The sequence below is a fragment of the Falco cherrug genome, chromosome 11 (genome assembly GCF_023634085.1).
Source record: "Falco cherrug isolate bFalChe1 chromosome 11, bFalChe1.pri, whole genome shotgun sequence".
Classification (NCBI taxonomy): Eukaryota; Metazoa; Chordata; class Aves; order Falconiformes; family Falconidae; genus Falco; species Falco cherrug.
In genome coordinates this window covers 16918320-16945652 of record NC_073707.1, presented here as the reverse complement: position 1 = coordinate 16945652, position 27333 = coordinate 16918320, and the positions used below count along the sequence as shown (strand labels likewise).

General features: G+C 36.1%; 1 protein-coding gene across 6 annotated transcripts in view; it reads right to left on the bottom strand.

Annotated features, from left to right (window-relative positions):
• Positions 1–27333, bottom strand: part of U2SURP (U2 snRNP associated SURP domain containing) — a 46157-nt gene that overhangs the window by 4899 nt on the left and 13925 nt on the right. For 2 of the 6 annotated variants that reach the window (XM_055723270.1, XM_055723272.1), the window contains 19 exons: positions 26577–26644; positions 24561–24655; positions 24441–24476; positions 24251–24333; positions 23643–23808; positions 22519–22730; positions 21536–21579; positions 18368–18472; positions 17069–17139; positions 16821–16980; positions 15567–15729; positions 15004–15083; positions 13863–13950; positions 12447–12569; positions 10860–11016; positions 10382–10477; positions 9729–9795; positions 8575–8737; positions 376–486 (listed from right to left, as the gene is read on the bottom strand). In XM_055723270.1, coding sequence (XP_055579245.1) covers positions 376–486; positions 8575–8737; positions 9729–9795; positions 10382–10477; positions 10860–11016; positions 12447–12569; positions 13863–13950; positions 15004–15083; positions 15567–15729; positions 16821–16980; positions 17069–17139; positions 18368–18472; positions 21536–21579; positions 22519–22730; positions 23643–23808; positions 24251–24333; positions 24441–24476; positions 24561–24655; positions 26577–26644 — 2088 coding nt within the window. Of the gene's footprint in view, positions 1–375; positions 487–8574; positions 8738–9728; positions 9796–10381; positions 10478–10859; positions 11017–12446; positions 12570–13862; positions 13951–15003; positions 15084–15566; positions 15730–16820; positions 16981–17068; positions 17140–18367; positions 18473–21535; positions 21580–22518; positions 22731–23642; positions 23809–24250; positions 24334–24440; positions 24477–24560; positions 24656–26576; positions 26645–27333 lie in introns of those variants that run through there. The other 4 variants (XM_055723273.1, XM_055723271.1, XM_055723274.1 and 1 more) reach the window with 3 other exon arrangements.

Here is a 27333-nt window from a genome sequence, read left to right as displayed (position 1 = left end):
GAAGCCTTTAGCACAAGTGATCAATTACTAAAAGCAAAATGAAAAGCCTGATGACCATCTTCAATTGACAGCTCTCCCTTTCCTTTCCCACACCTAGCAGTTTGCTTTATGTAGCAGATCCAGAAGTGACCTCTAAGGTTTCAATACATTCTAATGATACCCATCTGTACAGTGTGAAATACTACATCATTTTGATTAAAAAGAGAGATTGTATCTACTCTGCAGAAAGCACCTGGACTTAAGACATGCAGTTTGACATCACAGCAGAATTTTAACGAGAACCATGTGTTGTTATACTTAATGCCACCTTACATTTGATGAACTCAATAAAAGCCTATCACAGAATCAGAGCCAAACATAAAGAACGTTTCTTACCCTCTGGAGCAGCTTGTCTCTATAGTGTTCAACCTGTTCCTGAAAACTCTGGCCTGGTTTCTTGGGTCTTTTCCCAGACTCTAACTCATCCTGAAACTTCATCACCTTAAGCTGTGAAAATAATACTGACCATTAGGTTATTGGGCTCACTATTATGCAGTTAGGCAGGTGGCTGAAAATGAAATTTCCATGATTTATAATCTGTGTTCTTCATTCTTTCTATACAAGTTTGTGCACAAAAAGATACTAACTTTATTTAAACTGGATCAAGGCAGCAAAACCACACACTCATCTGCAGGCACCTGCAGTTGTTTACAGACATAATAAGAACTAAAAATAAAGGGATTTTTTTCTGTTGTTGTACTAAATTCTGTTCCCATTATTAGAACACTGCACTGTAGTATTTCTTATCTGGGTTTTTTTTCTTTCAAAATGAAATCATTTATTGCAGATGTCTTACTTAATATATTGTTTCAACTTCTCTTGTCTACTCCATTTTCCTTCAGAAACGGCCTTTTTTCCATTTAACCCTAAATATTAAAATCAAATGACTGACATAATTAGGACCTAAACCAAATGCATCTCCTCTTCAGGGCTGTTTGCACAGTGTGGTTGATTTGAAATAAGTGGGTTTTACTAACATAATACTCTTCCATGTGCTATCAAGCTTAGCAACAAAATTCAGTTCACTAGTGCTGCTAAATGTAATGCTAAATTTACTACAATAATATCCTCAACTGAGTCACAAAGTTAAGCAAATGTCAGAATTTTTCCATGTGAAATTTTTTTTCCCCATCTAGATACACTAAAACCTTTCTCCAAGTTGATTCACATCATTAAACTTCACTTACATCTCTTATCATTTGTCAATTCCCTATTCTTACTGACGTGGCCTTTTACAAACCATCCTTCAATTTTTTTTGGATGAGGAAGTTTTTTTGGTTTTTGGGGGTTTTTTTGGGGGGGAGCAGTGAGCTTAGTAGTAAGTCATGTTGTATTTGTCAGCCCTCTTCCAAATGTTTAAGCTCTGAGCCTCCTGTATTTCCTGTTTCAATAACGACCTGCACAGTCATACATATATGAGTAGATTTTTCCAGTGCTTGAGGTTTCATTTTTAGCAAACACAAAATATTTTTCTCTTTAGAAATATTTAACTCTTCCACACTGAAAGCACACAAAGGAAAAGAGACTGCAACTGTGTCCATTTTGATTATCTGAAAGGATTCTTATTCTCCAGGTCCTCAATTCCCTAATATGAAGTAGGCACAAAAATCAAAACCTAGAGGTTTTTTTCCTTCCCTCTCAAAAGCAGCAGGCCAGATCAGTTACGAAGATAGCATATATTCTAATCAGCCCCTCTAATTACTGACTACGCAGAAAGGAAAGGCATAACAAAAACAAGCCAATCACAAGAACAAATACATTAAGAAACACAAAACCCAAGCAAGGATACCACTACTTTGAACAGGATTCCCTTCCCCTTCAGTTACAGAGCTTATGTCAACAACACATTTTTCAGTTTAGTGTCAAACATGATGGAACAATATGTTTTGGGGAAGAAAAAAAAAAAAGGGGAGAGGTGTGGAGAGAAAGGAAAAAGGGCATTGCTATCTTGTACCATGGCAAATTTCTGACAAATGTACGGCCTACCTCCCTCAATTACAGTGTATGCTCTACCAACCATTGAGCAGTTTACCTTTTTGCTTACAATTCAGCCAACTAAACAGTCAGCAGCCAATGGAAACCTGACATTGTCATTTGTCACATACCACTCCACCTTCCACAAAAGCATTTTTTCTTCTTCCCCCCCTCCCCACTTCAAAATGCGTTAAGTTTCAAAAGCATGAACACCTCTTGGAACCATATATTCCATGTCACCCAGTACCACCTGTTCTGGTAAGAAGCCAATATTGCATTCTCTACCACCATGTAAACTCCAAGGCCGTTAGTTGTTCAGCACATTCAGTACTGAAAAGGAGTACAGAGGAGGCTTAGCTGATCCAGAAGGCCTCTGGGATTGTCATGGTATGAACATGCCCATAAAACTTCTGCTTTATTTTCCAACTAAATCACCCAGATAATTAAAAAAAACCAACACCCAAACAAAAAAGCCAGCACAAAACAACACCCCCTCATTACAAGACTTTTATTTCTTTGCATTTTTAGTCAACAAACCTGTGACACACTCTCTGTTTAACCATATTTTGAAAGCAAGGAAGCTCAAGTCTATAGCCCAATGTATAACCCAAAATGAAGGAAAACTAGGAATCCAATCAACAGGCTTTACTCTATTTAATCAAGTAATCTGGATGCAAGAAACGCTGAACTGCAGCCCACTGCTGGTGTGAAATTGAAAATGCCAACAGCAACTGTGAATGCAACTTCTTCAGTAACTGGGGTGGGGTGGATGGGGTGCTGAGTGGTCATTAGAAGGTGCCTAGGGGAAGAGAGGAAAAACAGGAAAAGCCTCCACAACAACCACCGACTGAACACCTGCTCAAACTCCCAACTATGTCAAGATTGTACAGCTTCCTGAGACAGCTGTGGTCTTACACATGAATCATCAATGAATCTCTCTTCTACATACCCACTGTATCTGCCCTTGAACCCATGTTAACTGACTCCTTTTAGAAAGATGCTGTGGGTAGAGGAAATCAGCTCTAGTACATCCTCTGGAAAAGGAGACTAGGTGTTACAAACTGCTGAGATGTTATCAACAGCTCACTACAGAAAGATCATTCTCTTCCACCTTCCTCCTCCACTCCTGTACGCCAGCCAAAGGGTTCTTCCTCCACCCTGCCCTTGCAAGCAGCTGCAGTACTTGGCTGAGCCTTTCATAAGCCAGATCAGCTCACTAATCCAGCAGAAGCCCAACCCCCACCTTCAATTTTTTTCCCCAGTTGCAAAGAGATGTATTGGCTCAGGGGAAGAAAGCAAGTGCCAGAGCTCACAGGTAGGATCAGGATATTCCCTTTCAGCAGAGGTGAACAATTAGATTAGATCAGATCAACACATCCCACAGCTTCATATATAGCAGCTTTTGCTATCTGCTCTAACACACCACCACAGGAACTAGATTTTAAAAGAGAAGGAATTACTTGGGTCCCAAAGTCCAGAAAAGAATTCTCTGAAGAATTCTGCTGCTCAGAACTACTATATAAACTTACATGTTTCATTATCTCCCTTCACTGTTTCACTGTTCATAGCATATTGGCTGCCCTGAACACTTATGGATCTTTTAATGTAGAGTACATGATGCTTATATTCCTATCACACAGTTCCAGATACCACCATCTCCAGGAGAAAGATCCTTAAAACTTGGGCTGAAATCCGCTTAGGCATCTGATCAATAAATTTCCTAAGTATTCCACTTTGTAAACATGCACTTAGAAAGAACCAAAACATTCCCATCGAACTGGTTATTCTTTAACTATTCTCGTCCAACAGACAAAAACTATTACACCTGCCCATCCTCAGGAGCAGACACATTGACTTTATCTACACCATCTCTGGAGTCAGTAATACGCTTGGTAATATGGAAGGGGAAAATTTTTCAAAACCCCGTGCCAAACCTTTGTAATACTAATTTCTTAGACACAGCAGTCCTCCACAGCAGAGAGTTTAGAGGTTTTCAGAGACTGCCCTGCAGAAGTGTCAAGTATCACTGGAGTTCCTGCCAGCAATCTCCACTAAATGCTCCAGCACAGGGATCATGTTTCTCACTAGCCATGAAGAGGTATCTCTCAAGTTCAAGATATACACCTCCACAACATGCCTCTTGTCTACTGGTTCTCATCATGACATTTTCCCCCTTTGACAAGAGTTTAAAACATTCAGCCTCTTCTAGAAGTTGAGGCCTTGATTACAGACTAGCCAGCAGTAAGCCAGCAAGTTACGGAAAAGGGTACCATCTTGCTGCCATGGTTCAGGGAAACCACAGACCGACACCAACTGAAGCCCTACCTGTAGCTTTTTGCACTCTGACACAAACAGGTGGCTGTGGGTTGCCTCCCTTGCTTAAAACAAATCTATTTTCAAAAACCGTCCTTGGTTCTCTGATCTTCTGCTGATGCTGTGTCCACAACAGCAGTTTTCAGGATGACAAAAGGCTTTTTCACAAGAGGTTATTCCACATTACAGGGCCTCAGAACTTAAGTTGTGTTTGAGCCTGGCCACGTATTTGAGGTAAATTAGCTGCATACTACATACTAGGACTAACTAGGAAGTTAATCACCAGATGCTTGATGAAATACAAGAATTTCTGCTCAATACATAACTGCACTCAAATCTACACTGATTACAGTCTAGATAATCTTGGATAGACATCCAAACAGACCAAAGTGTTTTGTTTTTCCTTAAAACAGACTTGCCCCAACAATAGCTGCAATAAGTCCTAGACTTTGCCAGAAGCAGAGCAAAATATTTCTTTGAAAGGCTGAGTTTTCCAGCAAGTCTATGAGCAGTGGAATTTCTGCACCTACAATATTTACAATATTAATATATGATACAATATATTATCAACAATAGATGACAGCGATACTTATGCACACATGTGAAATACCATTTCAGCCGTAACAGACCTCTGGCACACTCAATCCCACTCACAGAATGCCACGTGTCTTGGAGCTAAGCAACTCCTTGCTGTTGTCTTCGTGTAAAACATAAGTAGATTCGAAGACCAGAATCTTCTGAATTAACACTACCTTCCATGGAAGAACTGCTATAACTAATGAAATTATCGGTCAAGCAAGAGCCAATTTGTTTCATCTGTTATTACTAAGCCACAATGAGTAAGATATTTAATGGCCATCTTTTTGCCATTTTGCAGTGGCCTCACACGAGCCAGGTACAGAAACCTCCGCAGACAGTAAAGACCAAAGGGTTATATTGTTTTAGTGATGATTACAAGCCTCAGATAGCTCCTATAACTTGATGAACAAGTACACAGAAGTGAACATTTTGCGTACTAAGCACCGTAATCCAGAGAAAGAAACAGTGGAAACTGTATGGAACTTCGCTGTTTTGACAGAGTTATACAGGGCCCTTGAAATCCAGGACAGGTCTTGGATACAATCCGCTCTTGTGGCCTATGCTACATCTACTCTTACCTTGCACTCCAGTCATTCCCTCTTGGATACTAAATGCTACACTAAAGGAACTCTGATTCTGTCTGGTAGCGCAATTTGTACAAAGAAAGCAAGGAGAGTCACCTCCTTCCCTTTGTGACATGCACAAGAAGGTTATTTGGCTCTCAGTGGAAAAATAATTTGCACCTCAAATATCAAGACACATTTTTGGGGAAAAAAATAAAAAAAAATATCTCCATCTATGCACTGGGCAGGGGGTTCTGACAGAACACAAACACAGGGCAGCGTAAGAGAATCCAGCCCTGCATCTCCTGGAGCCCAGTGGTATGTAGCAGGAAGGCTGAACAGGAAGACTGAAAACCATTATTCTTCTACCTCTGATTAAGCAATCAAACACTACTTTGAGGTGTCAGGTGGCTAACACAAAGGTGAGTAAAGGCAGCCTCTAAAAGGGAACAATCTCGTTTGACCCTTTTTGGAAGCCCTGATACATCTGGATTTGTGAAGAGCCTGCCTCCTGCTGCAGATGAAGCCTGCACTGTGCTTTTTTGGAGTAGGATTATAACATCTTGCGCAGCAAGATGGAGACAGAAACACCTTAGAGGAAGGTCCAAGGAGGACAATGCTGCTTAGTTGTGTCTGTGAGTTTTTGTACGCTTTGAGGAAACAAGCTTAATGAACAATTTAAACACTGTAGAATTCCCATGTTTCTAACACTTCACAGCACTGAAGTCTACAAAGAGGAATACACCTTCCTTTTAGAGGTCCCTGGGGTGGGGAAAGAGACACACACGTGCACAGCACCATGAAGACCATTCTGAAATTCGAGTTATAACGTAAAGCAAAGCACCAGTCTTTCCACACTTCAAAAAAACAGTGAAAAAATCACTGTTGTTCAGTGTTACAAAAAAGCCTCTGCTCATGCCAAGTTCTAGAATTGCAGAGTTCTAGTTCTAAGTTCTAATCCACACTTCAGGAAGGTTAACAGAGGTATGGGCGGTGACAAACTGATTTTGGTTTTTTTTTTGTTGATGTCAATGATTGCCTTCTTTGATGACACCAGCCTGATGGCTACGACTAAAGCTTGTTCCCTACTGCACCTTCCCCTCCCAGCTGACAAACTTAATTTACTAATTGTCTCAAGAAAAAGAATTGTTGTTTCTATTCAAGAATTTCAAAAAAAATGCATGAAAAAACATGTTTCATCTTCCCTAATAGTCACTGTGTAAACTGCTGGAGAATCAGACTTTACTGGGTTTTTTTGCCAAAGATTTTACATGACATTTTTAACAGCGTGTATTAGATGGCGTAATTGTTAAAGCTGGTAATTGTAGGGTTTTTTTCCCTTCGGTTCATCTCCTCAAATTTAATAATGGATATGTTCTTTGGGAGGGACTAGGTACACACTAAGAAACTTTGAAATGTAAATGCTTTGAAGTAGTACAGGGAACACTTTCCTGTCATTGACAAACTTGAGGAGAAATTTTAAAACTTAAGTACTTCTACATCGTGTCTGAAATCTTCTGAAAATGAAAAAAATTAAATCCTTTTCTGATAGTTCCAGAAGTCCGAAACTGAGATGGTAATTTACTTACCACAAAGAATAAACTTGGCAACATGCACTTGAAAACCTCAAATATCTACCACATAAAACTGTTACAACAGACAGGGTACATTGACGAAAGAACTTAACACACTTATGCAGGATAAAATTTGACAACGGTTAAAGTAAATCACTTCCTAATCTGCCTCTGCAGCGGCCAGGGCAACATCTATAAAACAGATACTCAATCTGAAAGGAGCCCTTTCCATAACTGCTACAACCATTATTACAGCAAAATGAAAACTAGTTTCATTTGTACTTTCATTAGTCTAACATCATGCATTTTATACAGAACTACTGCCCCCATGAGTCAAGTCAGGCATAAATACCATTTATCTTTTCTCAAATTCAGAATTTATTCACTTCAGCTGTGTGTCATGAACTTTCAAACTGATATGCAAAGCAAGATGTTTCTAAGGGCTTAGTTGTAGTCCATTAGTTTTAATAATCTGAATTACTAAACAGAAGCATATTTGGGAAAAAAAACTGTGGCATTTTAAAATATTATTGCTTGTACATCTTACAAGAGTATTATGGAGTTTTGCTAATGTCTGGTTTTAACTAACTAGTACATTATAGCATGAATAGGTAGGCAGCCACAATTCCAACTTCAAAATATTACCCAGATTGTAACGTGTCACTTGGAGAAGTTACAACTGCAACAAGTAGTTTAGCAGCTTTTTAATATAATTTTAAAGCACTGAACTAAGGCACAAGAATTTCAGTTTCAGTGGGTTTTAATACTGAATAAAAGCTGGAAAGTCACATGCAATTTTAAACCTGTTTCTGGACGGCACTATATGACAGAAAGGCTTCACTGCTAGACAAAGCTCATGCTAAATTTCAGTTCCCTTCTCAGTCAATCACAGGCTCAGAAGCCAGCAGGAAAACCTGAGAATGCGCTCATCAACTTTAACAGCTATACTTGGAGAAAGGATAAAAGAAGAAATGAGCCCTATAAACTGCATGTAGGTCTTCAATTAAAACGCCCCACTTCCAGGACCACCTGCGTTTAGTTGCATCTACTTCTTTGTTTGATGGCTGACACAGGGAAAAGAGTAATTTTTAAATGGAAGAAAATACAGACATTTCAAGGCAAGTGATGGAGAGAACAAGAAAAACATAGGACTAAGGCCACATCCAAAAGCCACTCGTATTTGCCAAGAGGAGAAAAGTCTACAGGAACCCAAGCAATCCAAGGCTAACAGTGGTACTAAAAAAGGACACTGAAAAAGAAGAGTAATTCTCAACATGCAATATCCCCTGACTCAATATTTCATTTTTTCCCTGAAGTATTTTGGAAGCCAAAACAAGGCAAGGCAAGGCTGTAAACAAATATACCTTTATAACAATACACTGCACTAAAACAACCCCACCACTATATAATAGGACTAAAATTATTTCAGTAAAAATAACTCCCAATTATATGTACAGACCTCAAGGCGGGAGGGGAGGTGGGGAACAGGATTGAAAGGTACAGAAGGGTGGCACAAAACATCACATGCTGACCTCTATCTCTCGGAGTTTGGCACGCTTTTCTTCACTCATTTCTGAATATTTGACTGATGACTTAGATTCAGGCATTTCTTCTTTAATAGGATTGGAATACATGTGTTGCTCTTCTGACTTAGAACTCTGAGTGTCTTCCTCATCCTCACTTTCTTCTTCTTGACTATAAAGAAAACATAAGAAGTAATGGAGATATATATATACAAATTTATTTAAGACTATTATCTGTTATTTGCCATCTCTCCTACTAAGTTTCTATTAGTTACCAGTTTTGCAATCTGTTAGTTGATTACGTTATTTAAAAGTCTGCAGCTACAAAAGTCTCCGTCTGCAAGAGATATATGTCTAATATTTTCATTTAATTAGTTATTTTTTTCTTACTCCTATAATTTACACTCTTCATGTAGAATGCAGAAGAACATTTGAAATTTAGTCACAAAATCAGTATTTAACTCAGCTACAATACAAGTCTGCTACCTCAACAAAATCTCTTTAAGTGCTGTAATCACGCTTTTCAGATACACTAAGTTTTATAAAAGAAAAAAAAATAATTACACTATTGTTTTTTGGAAACAAACCTGATACATGGCAGATACACAAAATTATATTCCCAGACTGGCCACTAGAGTGCTGCAGGACTACATACAATGTAGTAAGATATTTAAAGCATTACTAATAGATGTTCTCAATTGCCTAAAGAACAAAGTAAAAGACTGCTCAAAAACAGCAGACAGCATGAAGTCTATCAGCATCCAAAGAAACATATACATCAAAACATTATTCACTGCGTTTATCTCAAAAGCAAAAGGCAGAGGGTTTAGATACATTCATGCATACCTGACATCAACCTTTCCAAACTGTAAAATACTACTACCTTAGTTCCTACTGTTTGACATAAAGTTATCAAATCAGCATCAATGTACATCAATTGTTAACAACTCTACTAAAAGGTTTAATATATTGTGTTAGAAAACCATTACGGGGGCCGAAAGCAATGCCACACTAAAATCCTGATTTCTCTCCAATTTCTTATTTTCCTACTTTCAAAATTTCATTTTTGTTCTGCTCTTATAATACATATATATTTTAAAGGGAGTTCCACAGACACCCAACTTTAGTTGAACATGTTTTCATCAGAATGAAAAAGTATTTACTTTTGAATTTCCTCCTCCTCCGATTCTTCATGTTGGTCAAAAAGTTCCCACTTAGAAGTAGTAACAGCTAGAAGAGACAGTAAAATAATTTTAACAACAGAAAAACCTATCACTTAATCTGAAAATTAATATTTGTAAACATAATAAAAATGTGATAAATTTTACCAGCATCTAGCACTTAATACAGACTTTCTGTTTCACAGAAATACTCAGAACTATACATCATCAGAATATTTACTATTTACAGAACTATTCATTTACCCTGCATATCATGTTCGAATAAATCCTTCAATAGCAGACAAGTATTTGTCAGTTTGCAAAATCTCATCTTCCAAACAAAAATTTGGGAAGACTGCCAACCACATACCCAGATTTTTTTTCAATATTTATCCTTAATAAACTGGAAATTATTTTTAAAGGTTGGTAGGTTACTGAAGTAGAATAACAAAAACAAAAGGAACTACAAAATTCACTAAGGTTAAAAACCAATAAAAGAAGTTACAATTGGAAAAATCCTACTGTATAACTGAAGAAATTATATTAGCACTTCAAAACAGACCAGTTAGAAAATAATCATGAGATAGGTAAGTGACGTTAAGCTTTCAGGTCACTTAGGAAAGTGTCTTAGTTTAATATGTACTTTGAAAACTAACCTTGAGCTTCCAATTCTGATTCATCCACTGCCTCCCACTTCGAAGGGGCAACTTTAAATATCGGCTCATTCTTTTTTGAGTCTTCAGCCGTATCCACTGTTAGGGAAAGAGACATAGAAAAATAATTTCCAAAGTTCTACAAAATTTCAAATGGGGAAACCCTAACATAACAATCAGATTTAAATAATAAATCTTATTATACCACTTTAATATTTGCAAAGAAAAGAAATTAGGATTTGGAACCTGATATGCATATCATCAGAAAACACCTGCTGCGTCTCTGTAGCAATTACAATCTAAAAGCAGTTCTTAAACTCATTCTTCCTAGAACAGACTGAAAATAGCCAATTCAACATTTTACAAAACTACATGACATGTCAATTCTTGGCTGTACTTGTAAAAACTATTTGGGGGGAAAAAAAAAAGGTCATCAAAAATTGAAGATTCAAATTGCAAGTAAAGTTTAAACACTTCATACAAGGTACTCCATCAAGGTCATCATCCAGCGATTTAATTGGGACTCCATCCAGATCATCAATAGGAGCAGCATCAATAGGAATTCCATCCACATCTTCCAGTGGAGCACCGTCAAGTTCTTCCTCAATGGGAGCACCATCAAGATCATCTGGTACCTCCTGAGAGCAAATAATAGTTAATTATTTCTAGAACTAATCTACATTGCTTTTCTTTACTTCTCCAACTATTGATTCATTTCTTTTTAAAGGAGTAGCTTTAAAAATACCCAAACCCCCAGAAAATCTCAACTTTACAAATTTTTGCTACTAAGTACAGTTGCTTATTGCAAAGGAAAAATACAACAATATCCTCCTATAAAAAAAATCACAAGCAAGAACATGGTATTTGTCCACAATGTATTGGAAGCTTTGCATTACCCATATTCAAAAGAAGAGCTATTAAGCTGAGGTTTAGCTTGAAATGAGCCACAGTCTGATAAATCATACTTACTACATACGAAAAATTCCCTAACCACCAGTAATCTGAACAACTGACAAAAATCAACTATTTAGCAGGAACACAAATTTAAGGAACACACCTAAGTGATAAATACACCTACATATTCTAACTTGTTAGGTACCGGCACTGTCCTTCATACATGCATGTTCATCCCACCCTACTGCGAAGGGAAGGAAGCAAACCTTCCAATGATACTGTAGGTCTCCCTCCCATCGCTCTGAAAGGCATGCTGCCACAGAGTTACCAATGAACTTATCCTGAACATACATCCACTTATTAGCGTCTACTGTTTTGATTCTCTTAAAAAATATTTATATGCAACTGTAAACATATCAGAACACATTCACACAGTGCTAATGGTATTCCATAAATTTTAAGCCTAGAGCTTCAAAATACTGAATAATAATTTATACACATCACTAAGCAACAACTGAACCTCACTACATATCCTGTTCAAAAGGGGTGGGGGGGTGAGAAAGAGAGAGAGACAGAGAGGGGGAGAGGGAGAGATGCTGTAGCATAACTAGAAAGTTATCAACTTACTGCTCTAACACAACACAGCAAAGATCAAAGTAGAATATCACCAGTGTAAATGATCTATCACAATCTTCCTCTCAAACTAAGAAAGCTCGTGTGGCTCTATTACATCCAAGTGTGACACTCAAACCAAAAGAAAGTGGATGATTCAGGTAGCCAGATGCCTAGCTATTTAGAACTGTCAGCAATTAAAACTAATGCCTGAAATTCTAACTCAAAATTCACAGAGAGATACTACAGTATTTCCAATATAAAGGAAATACCTGTCATTCTGCACTAGTCTGCCCTGAAATGGTTTTACAATTGAACTCCACCACAGCACCTAATCTATAAGCAACAAACACACAAGCAAATTAAAACTTACTTTCTTTGGAATCCTTGCTCTTAAATACAGTATTGTATTTAAACTTAAATACAGTATTGTAAGGTATTTTCAGATGCAAATTCTGTTTATTCACCTCAACATAGGTATCAAAATAATCCTTGCAAGCCCTATTTTATATTTATACATTTTTCCTTACTATCTACTAGCATCACTACCAAGGTCACTTACCTCCGTTTCTTTATCTTCCATGATATTTACAAGCCCCAAGAAAATATTCTGTAGTTTGATCAGAAATGGTTCTGGATAGATTGCCCAGTCTTCCCATGCTCGGAAGCATGTCATTACCCGTTGCTAGAAGTAATAGAAAAAGAAATGTTAATAAATTTGTATTAAGAAATGTTAAGTGATCGGAAATACACCACAGACAACTACTACTATAGACAGCTACTCTTAAGTAGTCCCATACTGGAGAATATTACAATTATACTATGCTGGGCAAGACTAGTAATTGAACAAAAAAACAGATAGGAACTACTTTCTTTAAATAAATAAATAAATAAATAGAAGTCTCACTTCCATTTCCTTTTTCCTTTAAGTTCCTGTTACATTTTCAATTTCAGCTGTTCACAGTTCCTAGCCCAATAGTAAATTTCATTCTGCCTAGATGTTCCAAGCAAGTGCCTCTACTAAATGTAACAGAAAATACCTTTCCTTTTGTAAAGTAAAATAACTAAAATTTAACGCTGGCTTATTCATACTACTGAACTGAAATCATGTTCCTACTTACATTTGTTTGTAGAAGTGAAGTATATTTGAAATGATGGGCTTCAGCACAAACTTGACACATTAAACGTAGCTAGAGATGTAGGTATTATTAAAAAAAAAGTAAAATCTACTGCCTGTCTTCACTATACAACTTAATAAACAGGTCTAAAATAGCAGATAACTGAAATTAATTCTTAATCCAGAGCAACTGGATGCAGAGAAGGTAGGACAACCGGAATAAAGACCTTAACACAGAAAAACTAGCTACACTGTAAGCTTTGAATTTAAAGATTCTGATTAGAAAGAAAAAAAAGGACAAAACAAAACAAAAGAACTGTTGACACATCTTTAAAACAGGATAAGGAAAAGCTACGCCGGCAATGAGAATGGGGAGAAGCAGAGTACTTTATCTCAAAGATCACTTTCAACTACTTATGGTCAGACTGTTTATCAAATCTCAAAAAAAAAAGCCTAGCTATCACAAAAATGTTAAAAAGTAACTTTGTGCTGTTATGTCCAGCAATTTCCTTCCACGCTGAGCAGCCCAGATTTATTTTTGAAACTAAAATATAGGTAGTCCAACAATAATCAAAAAGCTAGAAGGTCTTGTTTGCAGTTCCAAGTACTACACAGATACCCTCTCAACTCCACAACTACACATCTACCAGTACACTTCAACTGTTGGATGCTAGTTTTCTTCCTCAATTTCACGGCTATCTCTGCAAGACAGAAAACTTAAATTTCATTTTTTATTTTTTTTTAAAACAACTTAGTTAAAAAGCTTGAGGTCTAAGCCACCTATCACAGTATGCAATCTCTTGTGCAGGAGCATCTATTTATTTGACTTCTATGTCATGTAAGTAACAATGAAATACATACCTTGAAATTTTCAGACTGTAAATGGCCTTGTATTGTACGGTAAGTAGCATTGAGATCAGAGAATATCTGACATAATTTTGTTTCAAAACTAGAATTAAACATACACATTTCTTTAGTTAAACTTTGTAATACATGCTTTCTGGACATATATAATTCACGAAAATACCTGGGACACAGGACTCAAAAGCACAAGGTTCTGATCCCTATAGTAGCCATGAACTGAACTATAAAGCAAATATGATTGCTATATATTAGATCACCTTGGACAACAACAGAACTGTGAAGGGAGATCTTCACATCTGCTGCAGTCTCTTTATACAGCCTAGAAAGATTGGAGGAGGATAAAAGGAGTTTTACAACCTTATACACAATGAAAGAATGGTCTCAAAATTCAATTTGTATATTTTAAAAAAATCTTAGTTACGTTTCTGTTCTGATTTACTCAATCAGGTGCTCAGTGAAAGCACAGTAACAGCTGCCTAGCTACCCTTGAACTTCTCTCAATGTGCAAAAAATGAACCAGCACAGCAAAGACACACTGCAACAACAAACATTTGCAATCACTAGAGTTTTGTAACACGCTGAATATTCCCCATCAAGCTACTGCAGTATCAGAAAGACTCCAGGCAGCAGACACAAGCAAGTATCTAAAAAGGACAAAGGTCCTCTCCCTTGAGACACTCTTCCTAAATTCTGCTCAACACCTTAGAAATAAAATAATCCCATTATAAGTTCTCCAAAGTTCATGGAGAATTAAAAAACAGCTTTTAACTAAAAAAAAAGAAAATTTCAAAAATTAACTATTTCACATGGGTTATTTGCTATACCATACCTTGAATATTATCTACAAACTGTCTTTCTGTAAAGAGGCACAAGTTATTCTCACCTCTGTGAGGTTCCATGCCAGCATTCCCTTGCATAGGGCATATACACTTTTTGCATTACAAAGCAATACTATGCACCAACATGCTGCATCTTACACATTTTCAGGCAAAGATATGTAAGTATCACCAGTGTGGTAACAGCAGCCTCATAGAAAAGTGTGACTTTCGCTACAACCACATTTAACCAGTGATGTACAAAACTGAAATCAGAATATTCTTTTTCTTTTATTCATCATCAACTAAAATATTATACTTACAATTTTCTATAGTAGGAAGCATTGGCAACTTTAGCCGAAGAGTTGTATAACACGTCTGACACTAGATATAATCTTGCAATCTACAATAAAGCACATTCACATTAAGATAACTCTAGAGTTTTAATTACCCAGAAAACATATGCATTTTTCCAGAAAGAATACAAGTACCTAGAAGTATTGAATTACAACTAAGTGTACGTAGCCATATTGTTAATAAACATGCTAAGAGCCAATTAGCCCTCTGTTATGCTACAGGTTACTACCACTGCAATGTGACACTATATAGTATTACAAAAATCATGGCATTCCAATTTTTATTTCCTTGTTTGAACAGACTATTCTGCTGTTTTCAACTTTGCAAGAAGGCAGAGCTTCATTTACAAGCAAGTTGAAAAAGAATAAAAATATATAACAAAATTCTACAGGAAAAAAGCATACTTAAATTCAAGCCCACATTTTAATACAAAACCTCAGTGCTATCTGAAACTTAGGAAATAATGCTTGTAAATGAGAGGCACATGCTGTTAAGTGAGCTCTTCCCCCAGAATACAAAATCTCCACACCTTCTTCGGAAGAGGAGTCTTCAGAATGGACAATGATTCTGTAATGCAGTCTACAATTTCTTCAGCAGCTTCTGCATTATTTAGACAGAAAACCATTGCATCACCAATATCATTTTTCCGAGGTGTTAATCCACGCAGAATTTCCTCTAATTTGTCCCTCTGTCTGAAATATCAGAAATATTAATACTTTCAATATAAAATTAACAGTACTTTGGTGAATTTCCATTTAACAATGTCTTATTTTTCCATCTTTATGACAAAAGCAATTTATTAATATTTTATATTCTGTTGCTTACATTTTTTCAGTGACTGATGACCATATGCATCCACATTACATAAATAAAGTGCAAAAAATTCCCACTCAGGTCTTGACTACATACAGAAATCAAGGAAAAACAAGTGAGAAGTACCTAATGCAGCACATCAGTATCTAATAAAGTAATTCTCATTATGAATTCAATTTAAGTCTAAATCAAAAGGGATACAAGTAGAGTGTGCAAGTGATGTCTGCTGTGGAAAGCATTAGATTCATAAAGCTACTAAAAGCGATTATTTCAGGTTTTCCCTGACCTCCACATACAGAGAACACTCTGAAAATCGTATCTTTTTGATCCTTTCAAAAAGACGACATAAGAAATAAATTATGTCTTAAAACCTCCGTGACTATCATTAGTTTCATAACTATGACGAAAAGAATAAAACACGAAAAATTCCACATGCTAAGGACACAGCTGGATAGCAAAATTAAGAAAATCATGGATATGTTTCCACTACGCTTACAACTCACAGCAAAGCACTCCGATGATCTGTCTCTTCCTGCTTATTAAAAACTGCTCTGTTTTAATGTCTCATGAACAGCATCAATAAGTTTAAGATTATAATAACTGTTTAGTTCATGAGATCATAGCAATATTGACAAAGGTGCTTTATAGTCCCACCAACACACAGGAACAGAAAAATGTAGACGAACTCTCATCTTCCCAATCCCCTCCAAACAAAGGGTTAACAGTAACTGGATTGAAAGGACTCATTGTTCAATGATGACAAATCTAACCACATCCAAGATGCATTCAGCAACAAGTATAATCAAAAGAGACTAACTGAAAAGCACTTAGGTTAAGAGAGTTTCTAGTAATACTACGATAAGCATGGCAACATCTTAGGGATAGCACATTATACCTACAAAAACAAAACAGGAAAAACACAAACAGGTTAGCAGTTAAAACAGCACTATAAAGTGATGGGTGTTCATACTCTTCCTTAAGTGCACCCTTCTTGTTCGGTTCCTCCACAAACGCTTCTGTTTCTTGCTCTTCTGACATCCCATGCAAGTATGGATTCAAAGGTGGTGGCCTCCAAAATGATCCGTTTTTGAACATACGGAAATCTTCTGTCCTCCACTTGGTTGGAGCATCTCCCTACAAAAAAAAAAGAAGTATTTTTATTTTGGTGTTCTTTAATTTCATTATGCTTGAAGTTACGAATTGTCTCTATGATTCTACTTGCCTGAAGAATTGAGTAAAGCTTCCATCTGTAATATACGTGGGCTGGAGTCTGGTTTTCAAATAAAAACCTAAACCAAAAAGTAGACATAAAACCTATTACAAATTACTTAACTGAAGCAAATTCAAAGGAACTAACAAAAAAAAAAAAAATAACCAAACCCTGTTCAGAATCCCACCTCAGCTACCAGTGAATTTAAGATAGCTGAAGTCATGTACACCCACAGTGCATCTGTGCAGAACAAGTGCAACTGCTCCATGCACATACATATGGAATCTGCAAAGCAGAGTGCAGAATTCCACAGAGGCACAGTATTTCTTAGAAGTTGAAAGCAGAATGAACAGGGTCAGAAAGAACGACTGTGCAGCCCCACAGTACAGCAGAAAAATCATCAGTGCAAAGAGTAACTACAGGAGCAACTGCAACCTCAGCACAAGTGGTGCAGGAACTCAGTTAGGCAGTTCAGTTGCTCAGATTGAATACCAAATGACTTGAAATGTTCTACCAGTAAATTGTCTGTCTCAACACCGACAAGATTAGGGAAGGCAGGGAAAAAAAACCCAAACCAACCAAAATGGCAGCGTGCTTTTATGGCTAGGGTATTTTGACCTGCATATTTTCTCAATTTGCATATAAAAACCATATATGAAGCACTTCAACCTTACTGCAAATAAAAATTCTTTGTAAAGATCACTTCATATTTCCCTGAAAAAGTTTTTCAGAGACTGCATTTCACAAGAAATTTGGAAATTGATCCTTTTTTTTTTTCCATTAATGACAAGAACTAGAAATTCTGACAACTTCACTATGTCAGCTCAAGTTTAATCCTATTTGTATTGACATCAAAGAAAAATGACTCCCAGCTCTTGCTAAAAGTTAAAAATTAGGTTCTGAGAAGACTGGACTTAATTAAATTGAGTTCCTCTGTCTGTTTTGAAGATAATTTTTTGTTGTTTTTTTTAAAAAACGTATGCTACTGCTTCCACTGATGACTTTGAATCCCTCAGAAAAGTAGGCATTAAATGAAAAATGTATTTATTATATATATTTTATGTACATACAAATGTATTTTATAGTGTGTATGTAGTATTTACTTATATGCGCACATTAGTAATAACTGGAATAAAAGTATATTCTTCATAAAAAGACAGCATAAACATTTGTACGATTTATAAAAAAGTCTGCATCTAGAAATAGAAACAGTAAAACTAACTCTTACTAGTATTTCAGAAACAAAAAATATTAGCAACAGTGAAAATATTTAGTGCTGTTTCAAACTGAAGCAACGTAATAAGCACCTGAACATTGGATTGTTGATTTCTCTGTTCATGATCATGGCTTCAAACATAGGCCCTTCCCGTACCACAAACTCTATCATGCGATGTATCAAAGCGAGCAAATTCCTACAACAACAACACAGTTAAAGAAAAATTGATTCAGACCTAACACTATATAAAACTACACTCCACCTAAGATACTACAACTGTGCAGGAGATTATTTTGCTGTATTGTTAAGAAAACTGCATAGAAGATAAGGTAACATGGAACATATTATAGCCTTGCATCATAGACATGGGCATTCTAAAATATAAACATGCCTAGAAACGGTGGAGTACGAATTTAAGAGGAGACCTCTTTCCTGAATTTCCACGGCTTAACCTACAACCATCTCTCACTTAGCAGAAGCTTAAAAGTCCTTATGCATAAAAATAGGCAACTGAAGACCAAAGTACAACTAACTATTAAAAACTAAGCTCTCATCTAAATTGCCTAGAACTCAGACCAATGTTAGCTGAAGTTCTACGAAGGACTTAGTGGCTGAATATTACACTCAAAATTAAACACCCATATTTTTGAATATTCGATACAAACTGCATTCAGCTTTCAAACTATTCAAGTATGAAAGAAAAAGCAAATAGCCTTCTTGATGCCAAACAGGGCAATGGTTTTATTAAATTTAGATAATGTGTCTTTGGTCAAGACTCAACTACTGGTATAGAACAAACCTGTCCATCATTTCGTGTCATACCATCCAACGTTTCCTCCCTCATACACTCAAGTGAACAAATGACAATTAAAAAAAATAAAAATCTGTATTCGTTTGACTCAGCACTCATCTGAAAATGCAGAGCCACCTGTAAGCACGCTAAGAGCTGACAGTCATGTAAACTTTATAAAGAATAGTGATCATCAGTTTCCAACCTTTTGGCAATTTTTGGAAACAGGATCCTGAATTTTCAAATATAGATTACCTACATATATCAAAAGCTTCACAGCATGTGTCCTTTGAATGTGATGCAAACAAAAAAAAAAAGCACAGATTTTTACATTTTTCGATTTATTTTCTTAGATTTAACAAATGGATAGTTTCTTTGCATGTATCATTAGACTTCCTTTTAGCAATGTTTTAATTAAAATTCAAAAATTGTTCCATTGAAAAACGGCAGAATTTTCTACTACTTCTTAGTAACGAGGTAATCGTTTTCTACCATGAGTATTCAAAGTTTTGCCACAGATGATGTAATGCACTAGATAAAAAAATTTCAACTTAAAAACATAGTAATAAAAACCTGCCCCTGCTATCTGCAAACTTAGCAAATGTTCTGTTTTATACCAGCTAGCATTAAATCTACATTTGCCTCAAACACTACACAAAAAAACCAAACAACTACCAGCTCAATTTTCCTGTCTGTTTGCTTTTTATAATCCCAGAAATATTGTAAAGACAACATGGTCTCAACAATCCTGTAGCCATTTTATTTAAAGCAACATTCTGGAAGTCTAAATAGCAAGACTGTTCTTGTTATATGAACTGTATTTGAAAACATCAGTAAGAAAAAGATTTACAATTAGCTTTCAAGCCCCTGAGCTATTACAATATGCATTTATTTTAAGGCAAGTTCAGTGCGATCATTTCTGGCTTCCTGCAGAACCACGGCACCAGTTTTCATCTAATTTTTCCTTCATTGAGAACAATGAAGTTGCATAAAAGCAGATTATGCCTGAACAAGAACATCTGCTTTGGCAAGACCTCAGATGTATGAAAAAAGATTCAGTACATCCCATATCTGAAAGAGGGTATCACATGCATTTTGTATGTAAGACATGACTACTTGAAAGTTAACTTCTCAGAAAAACTTTGATTGTCTATATATAGTAAGAGATGTTAAATCCAATATTGAGTATTTCCACACAAAGGAGAAAAATTTCTGCATGATGTGATGTTTTCAAATATAATTCAATTACCATGAGCTTTTCTTATCATATGAGCTTTCAAAATGCTACAGTAAATAAAATGGAAACACACCTTTCTCTGAAAGCTAAATACCCTGTAAGCACTGTGCAGTTTTTACATGTATTTGTTCTACTACTCAATATGGTTCTCAAATCAAGACTCATCCAGGTCACCCTTAAACATTCATGTCTCTACCCAACAAAAATTGTACTGTCCTAAAATTTCAACAAAAATACTAGTGCATTTGAGCATCTATTGACAGATACGTTAATATACTACTATAACTAGCTTCACAAATCTTTCTTTCCCCCCCCACACACGCAAAAAAAAAAAAAAAAAAGAAAAAAGGGACTTTGTGACAATTAAAACAGTGTAGTAAAAAAGATGATAGTCTTAAGTGCATTATTTTAAAATGTCATTTAGCTTAAGTTGGCCAACAAAAAAAGCTTTTCAGTTATAATAAAACCACATTTATTGGAGCCGATCGTACCAATGTCTGGTCAAAAACTGTATACTTTCCCAATCCATCCCATGATGTTTTCCTGGTCCCCCGCTGCCGCAGACAGTTCAGCTGGTGTTGCTCACCAAGGCCAATGTCAAAGAGAATTTGGTAATCTTTTGTGCTTATTTACTTTTAAAACAGTGTTGTGTTCCTATGTTTGGGAAAAGGTTCTAGCTTAACTGAGCAAGAGTATACCTACACTAGTGTGAAGAAGGTAGGAGCACTGATGGGGACCAAAATGGAAAAGTACCCTTGCAACAGAGAACTACCTTTTTGAGTGACCAGAATTATTAACTGTTGCACATTTAAAAAGAAAGCAGAAATAAAAACTGATTTTTAACTGAACTGGTCACAAATTATATAAGTCAAAACAAAACACACAAAATAAAGGAAAGAAAAAAGAACCCCCTCAAAGGTTTGTGTCAGGACTTCTACAGCATCTCTTAAGACAAGCTATTTCACCCTACTGTTCACTCACAAAATTATCCTGCAACTATTTCTAGTGCTCAAATTAAATGCAAAAGATAATTACTTAAATCAATCCTCACTAAAAAAAAGTAAAGACGAGAATAATAAGACTGTAACACACACACATTTCTCTCCAGTGTCATGAAAGAACCATTGCTCAGTCAAGCCATTACCTTTTCCTCAACATCACCATTTTTCTTTAAAATTCCGAAGGGGAAATTGTCTATATTTAGATCAGTAATAATAAAGAAAAACATGTACCTTTCTGTTGGGATAACCACTTTGACTATGGCTTGCGACAGAGTCTGTATATGAAGTCACATCAGATAATAAACATAGAATATGTGAGTATTGTTAACAAGTAACAAGCAAAAAATATACATATGCAATGAAAATACTACACATCTATCACAAGTTTTGCAGGCAATCACTGCTGTGAAGTTATAACTAAGCAATTACACAAAACGCAAATGGTTGTGTCAGTGAACCATAAAGGTTCACTAATTGCAAAGTATCAGAACATTCCTGTCAGAATGCACATTGAGGCACTGCAAAGGAACTACACTGAATATAATTAAGAAAGGAGTTCTTAAGTTTATGAAAAAGATTCTAAACTATTTGACTTGGATCACATTGGTATTACTTTATTCCCAAGTCTTACAAAAAACAGCCCTAACATTTAAGTGTCATTCAAAGAATCAACAAATTCTTACAAATGTAAATAAAGTTGGTTTGTGATTACAAGATACTTACCCCTTTATCAGCTAATATTCCAGAAAAAGTTTGAAAACTGACTCCATAAGTAGCATAAAATACTTACTCAACGTCCAGATTAATTACCTTCTACACAAAATACATCAACTCCTCTACTGCAAAAATAATACTACCCAAATTAAAACGTAGTATTTTTAATAAAGAAAACAATTTAGATACTGCAATTTGGCAGCCAACAAAATGGGGGGACGTAGGAGAAAAAAATCCAGGGAGCCTGGAGGGGGAAAATGATAGCCAGATTTAAAGGAGGACTAAAATAAATGAAACCCCAATATACTGTACCCTAACATGGACATGAAACAGTTTCAGGAATTAAGTAGGTTCCCTTGGGCTACAGCAGGGAGCCAGTGAGTGTGCACACTAAGGGCCGCCAAAGTCAGCGTGAACAATGCAAATCTACGAAGCCACTGAAATACTGTCACAGATGTAGTATTTAAAAATGAGATATGGCCCAGGGTACTGTAAGTTACCTTCTCGAAATCTTCCTTGTTTTTTGGTGGTGGTAACATTGGAGCATTAGGATTCTTCAATCGCTCCCTAGGCTGGGCATTAAAAGGCAGTCCAGACGGAGGCGGCGGGAGGGTATGCTCCATCATAGAAGGTGGAATGTATATTGGATGTGGTGGTATAGGTACGGCTTTGCCCCAACCTAGCTTCATTTCAAACGACATAATCATCTTGCCTGAAAAACGGAAAGTAAAATAAAACCAAAACAAAAATACCATTATGTCATAAATTGGTTCTGCCTTGCTCAAGATTTCTGCAAGTTAAGTGCAGCATTTAGGTTTTGCCTGCCATGGTTTACTTTTTACATTGTCGATTAGTGTATCACACCTATGTGACACATACATCATGTGCAAATGAAAACCTGTTACATTAAATATTTTATTAATCTCCACCCAACATACATTTAAGGAGACTATAGTACACAACTACTTGATTTGGGGGGACGATGATGACTTTTTAAATTTGATATTCAGCACATCAGAACGAAGACAGTAATTTTTAATTGTATTATTTCAGCACTACAATTCTTCAAAACATTGTGTTCACAGTAACAAATTTCAAATTATGTTATTCAAAACCAGATGTAGTAACTAGTTAGAACCCTTACACAGTGTAAGCCTATTTACTAACGGTTCTAGTAAAGGATCATTTTCAGTAAGCTATGCAAGGGAATCCTTGTCTTTTTATTCTTTTTGTCTAGGATGCTGATTTTTGATTTTCAGGTTCTGTGCACTGTAAGGACTAGCTGCTTCCCCCCCCTCCCCCCCACCAAAAACAAGATAGACAAGATATAATCCATATGCAAAATTACCTCCCACTGACATGTTCAAAACAGCCAGAAATGTTACATTTTTACCCACAGCAAAAGCCATCAATATTCCAGCCCTTCTGTATGCTATAATTTGGAAACATTCAGCTGCCAGTAAACAGTCAGTGTAAACTAAAATCACTACCAGCGTGGTATCCAGTACTGGAGTTACAGCATACCTATCATTAGTCTGATAAAACAACTTGACGATATATTTACAGTTACTTCTCAATATTCCTACAAAGGTGATTACAACTCCAAGCCAAGAAATCTGTTTACCATTTAAATTCTTCAACGCTCTTTCAGCATCTCTCCTGTTCATAAAGGCAACAAAGCCACAATTTCTTTCTCTTGCTCTTTCTTCATCAGTTCTTGGCCACATAATTTTAACACTAGCTAATGGTCCAAAGCGTCCAAATTCTTGACATAACATCTCTTCATTCATCTACAGGAGAAAAGGTAAAAATTTGCATCTTTCTACTGCGTTTCTAAGACAATCATTGTCCAAGTTTCAAGATTTTGATTTTTCTGAGGTTCTTTAAAAACAACATTTCATTGATACTGTTTTTGCAGGGTTGGGGGGTAATTAAAAAAACTGTATTTAAAACTCAGCACACTCAGATTTTTGAGATATGACCCACCTTGCACAAAGATATCCAGGGAAAAGTAATTTTAACTGAGCAGTTTTACATCTAGTAACTGACAGTCTAAACCTTAACTTTTGCAGCACCACATACAGAGTATTTTTCAAATGAATACTGCCTCTACAGTCACCAACTGTACCTTGTATACGGGTTTAAAACAAAAAGGGGGGAAACCTGCCACTAGAAAAAAAAATTGTGCGGACCCCAACATGCCAACACAGCACTCCTTGGCTACAATCTTACTTGAGGATTGATGTTTCCAAGATACAAATTTGTTGTGCTTGGATCTCCAACATCATGTGACCCTGGTGCGTAATCATCCAGCACTACAATAATGGAGGAAAAAAAAGAAAAAGAAAAAAAAAGAAGTCATAACACTTGCTATGCATTTAAGTAACAATACTATACTGAATGAGAAAAGAAACTGTATTACCACCAGATGATCTGTTTCTTCTTGAAGGAGCATCCACTGAATAAAGAGAAGAAAAATACATGTAATTTAGTCTACAAATTTCATAGCCCAGACACACATTAACAAAAACCATCTACTTACTTGAACGACGCTGGCCATCTGAATCTGACTGGGGTGGTTCAAAACGACTCAATCTACCTTTTGTTTTATGTCTTTCATCACGTTCCTCTTGTATTCTACAAAGCAAGTTTAACTTAAGTAACAATACCATTTTGAGATTTTCATTCTAAGATCTTCTATTAACTTCATAATTATAAGAATTTTTAATACTAAACAATGGGCTTGTCAAAAATTTCAAGTTGTCAGTATGTTTGATTTCTGTTTAATCAACTGGACTATATCTTCCAGAATTATTCCAGCTGCATGCTTCCTCATTCATATTGTCAGGTTGTTTTAATCTCAAACAAAATTTACTTAGTTTGAGAAGCAGTTTACAAGACCAGAAATAAGACCTGTGCTCTGAAAAAGTGACCCAAATTCCACGTCCAATTGCCAGAGATCCATCGACCATTCAAATGACTTTTAAAGATGCAACTAACTCCTTAGTGTCTATTTCTCCTCCTACCTTTTCCAAGCCTTATTCACGTAGGCTTGTCACCTTGTAGGGTGACAGACACCCCCATATGACTATTCTAGAACATACAGGATCTGGTCTCAGTTTACACCTCTGAGGATAGTACTCACATAAGTAACTATTTGGTTCCTTGTAGTCTGCCCTTAAACCCTGGTACGAAAATATAGTGTATCAGGAATACAAGGCTGTCAATCCATTTACATCAACTAATGAACTGAGAGCAGTGAAGTTCAGACACTACTCGCAGGAGCCATTTATGGACTTATAATGCAGTACCTATTGTTTTCTAATGCATACAGATTATTTTGTTTTCCATCTCTTAACATCAGGACAAATATATGGTACTCTGTTACACTCAATACATGTGCTGCTCTTTCTGTTTTATTACACATTCAGAATCTTTTTGAAGCATTACTCGGCTTAGTTTTAAAATTATGCAAGCTGAGGTACGTCTCCAAACTTGTAATTAAAGTTTTAGTTCTGCACTAATACAAGCTCAAATTCATACGACGACTCCTCTGGGTACAGTTTTAAAGACACTGAAAAAGCTTCTTATTCCTCCAGAGTCTGGCACACATTTCAATTTGCTACCAATCCGTTTGCTATATCCCCATCAAGAGAAAGGGCAACACCCAAAACCTGAACACCCTCATTCACGACAGTACCTACTTGTCTTGCTGTATCTTCACTAACTTTAATGAGGCATGAGACCATGTTAACAAGTGTTCTCATTTACAGGCTCACACTTGCAAATTTGTAACAGAACTGCATCCCAAGTTCCACTTGTAAGGATCATATTGACAGCAGCTGTCAAAGAAACAAACCTAGGTTTCCATTTTTTATCCTGGTTCAGATGGCTGGTTGATTCAATCATCAAAGCTTCTATTCACACCTAACTGATCCAAAAACCATCTCTGGTAGCTTTGGAAGCCAGTCATTCACTTAACTGGGATCTCTGAAACACTTTATGCATTTACATGTAATTTTTTTGGTTAATTGCTCTGGATTTTCTTCTGCTTTGGAAGGCAATACCAAACTCTTTCAAAGGTCACAATCAAACACGTCTGAAACGCAAAGAAATCCATTCATTTCAACAGAAACATATTTAAGCCAGCCATCATACTGGGCTTCTTTGGTTTGTTTTTTGGTAATTTTATAGCCTCCTGTCGATGCCTGATTTCAAAACAGAAGTACTCTTAATGATAGTGGTAAACATTTCCTATCACCAACCAGCATAAGAAAGGGCAGGACTATCATGAAATATCAAAGAACTAATTAGATGGGAACTGATTATCCAAACAAATCACAGACACCTATACCAAGCATCTACCAGCATGAGTTCAAACTCTGTTTAATCATCATTGTCATTGTTAAGTTAATACAACTCCACAAACATTTCAGGAAAAAACAAAATAACAGCCTGTTTTGGGAAACAGCTTAGCAAGAATAATCCTAAATATTGCCTGTAACAACAAAGTAAAAACCTCGCATCTTTATTTGCAGTAAAAACTAGGCAAACTTACTGCTTTAATTCTTCTTTAAAAAGTTCCAAATTACTCTTTTTCTTTTCCTTCTCCCCTTTCTTCAAAGGCTAAAATTAAAGATATATCAGCCAACATTTCAGCAGATAAAATGAACAAAAATAAAAATATGTATATAACAAAGTTTAAGATAATTTCCATGCATTTTTACCCGTAGCGTTCAAACCAAGTAAACTACAGGAGGGGGAAAAAAAAAAACCGAAACGAAACCAAAAGAAAACAGACTTGAAAACATTAAGACTGAGGGCTATCAAACACAAAGCTAGAAAATACAAAATTAAAGATAGCTTAAACTAAACTTTGTCTCATTATTACAGTGTAGCATGTGTGATCAAACACTCTCTCAACAACATACACATTTAAAATATCTGTGATGTATTTTGTCAGTTTGTTCCACTTAGAAACCTGGAACCTGACTACACCCCTAGCAAACTGTCATGCTCTAAATTCATGTGTGCACATATATATGTAAATTATTTTACATATATATATATTCAATTATTTTATCCACAGACAAACATTCTATGTGAAAAGAATTTCCCTGTCTTGCTCTCTTTCACATATAAATACAGGTCTGAAGAAACAGTTACTCTAAATAGTTCAAGATCCTCAGAAAATACACTCTTGAATGACAAAGAATATGGATATCGTAATACTACTTTTTTTACTGTAATATATGTACCTTAACTAACTCATGTGAACTGTTATCTTCAACAACATTGCTTTTATATAACCAAAT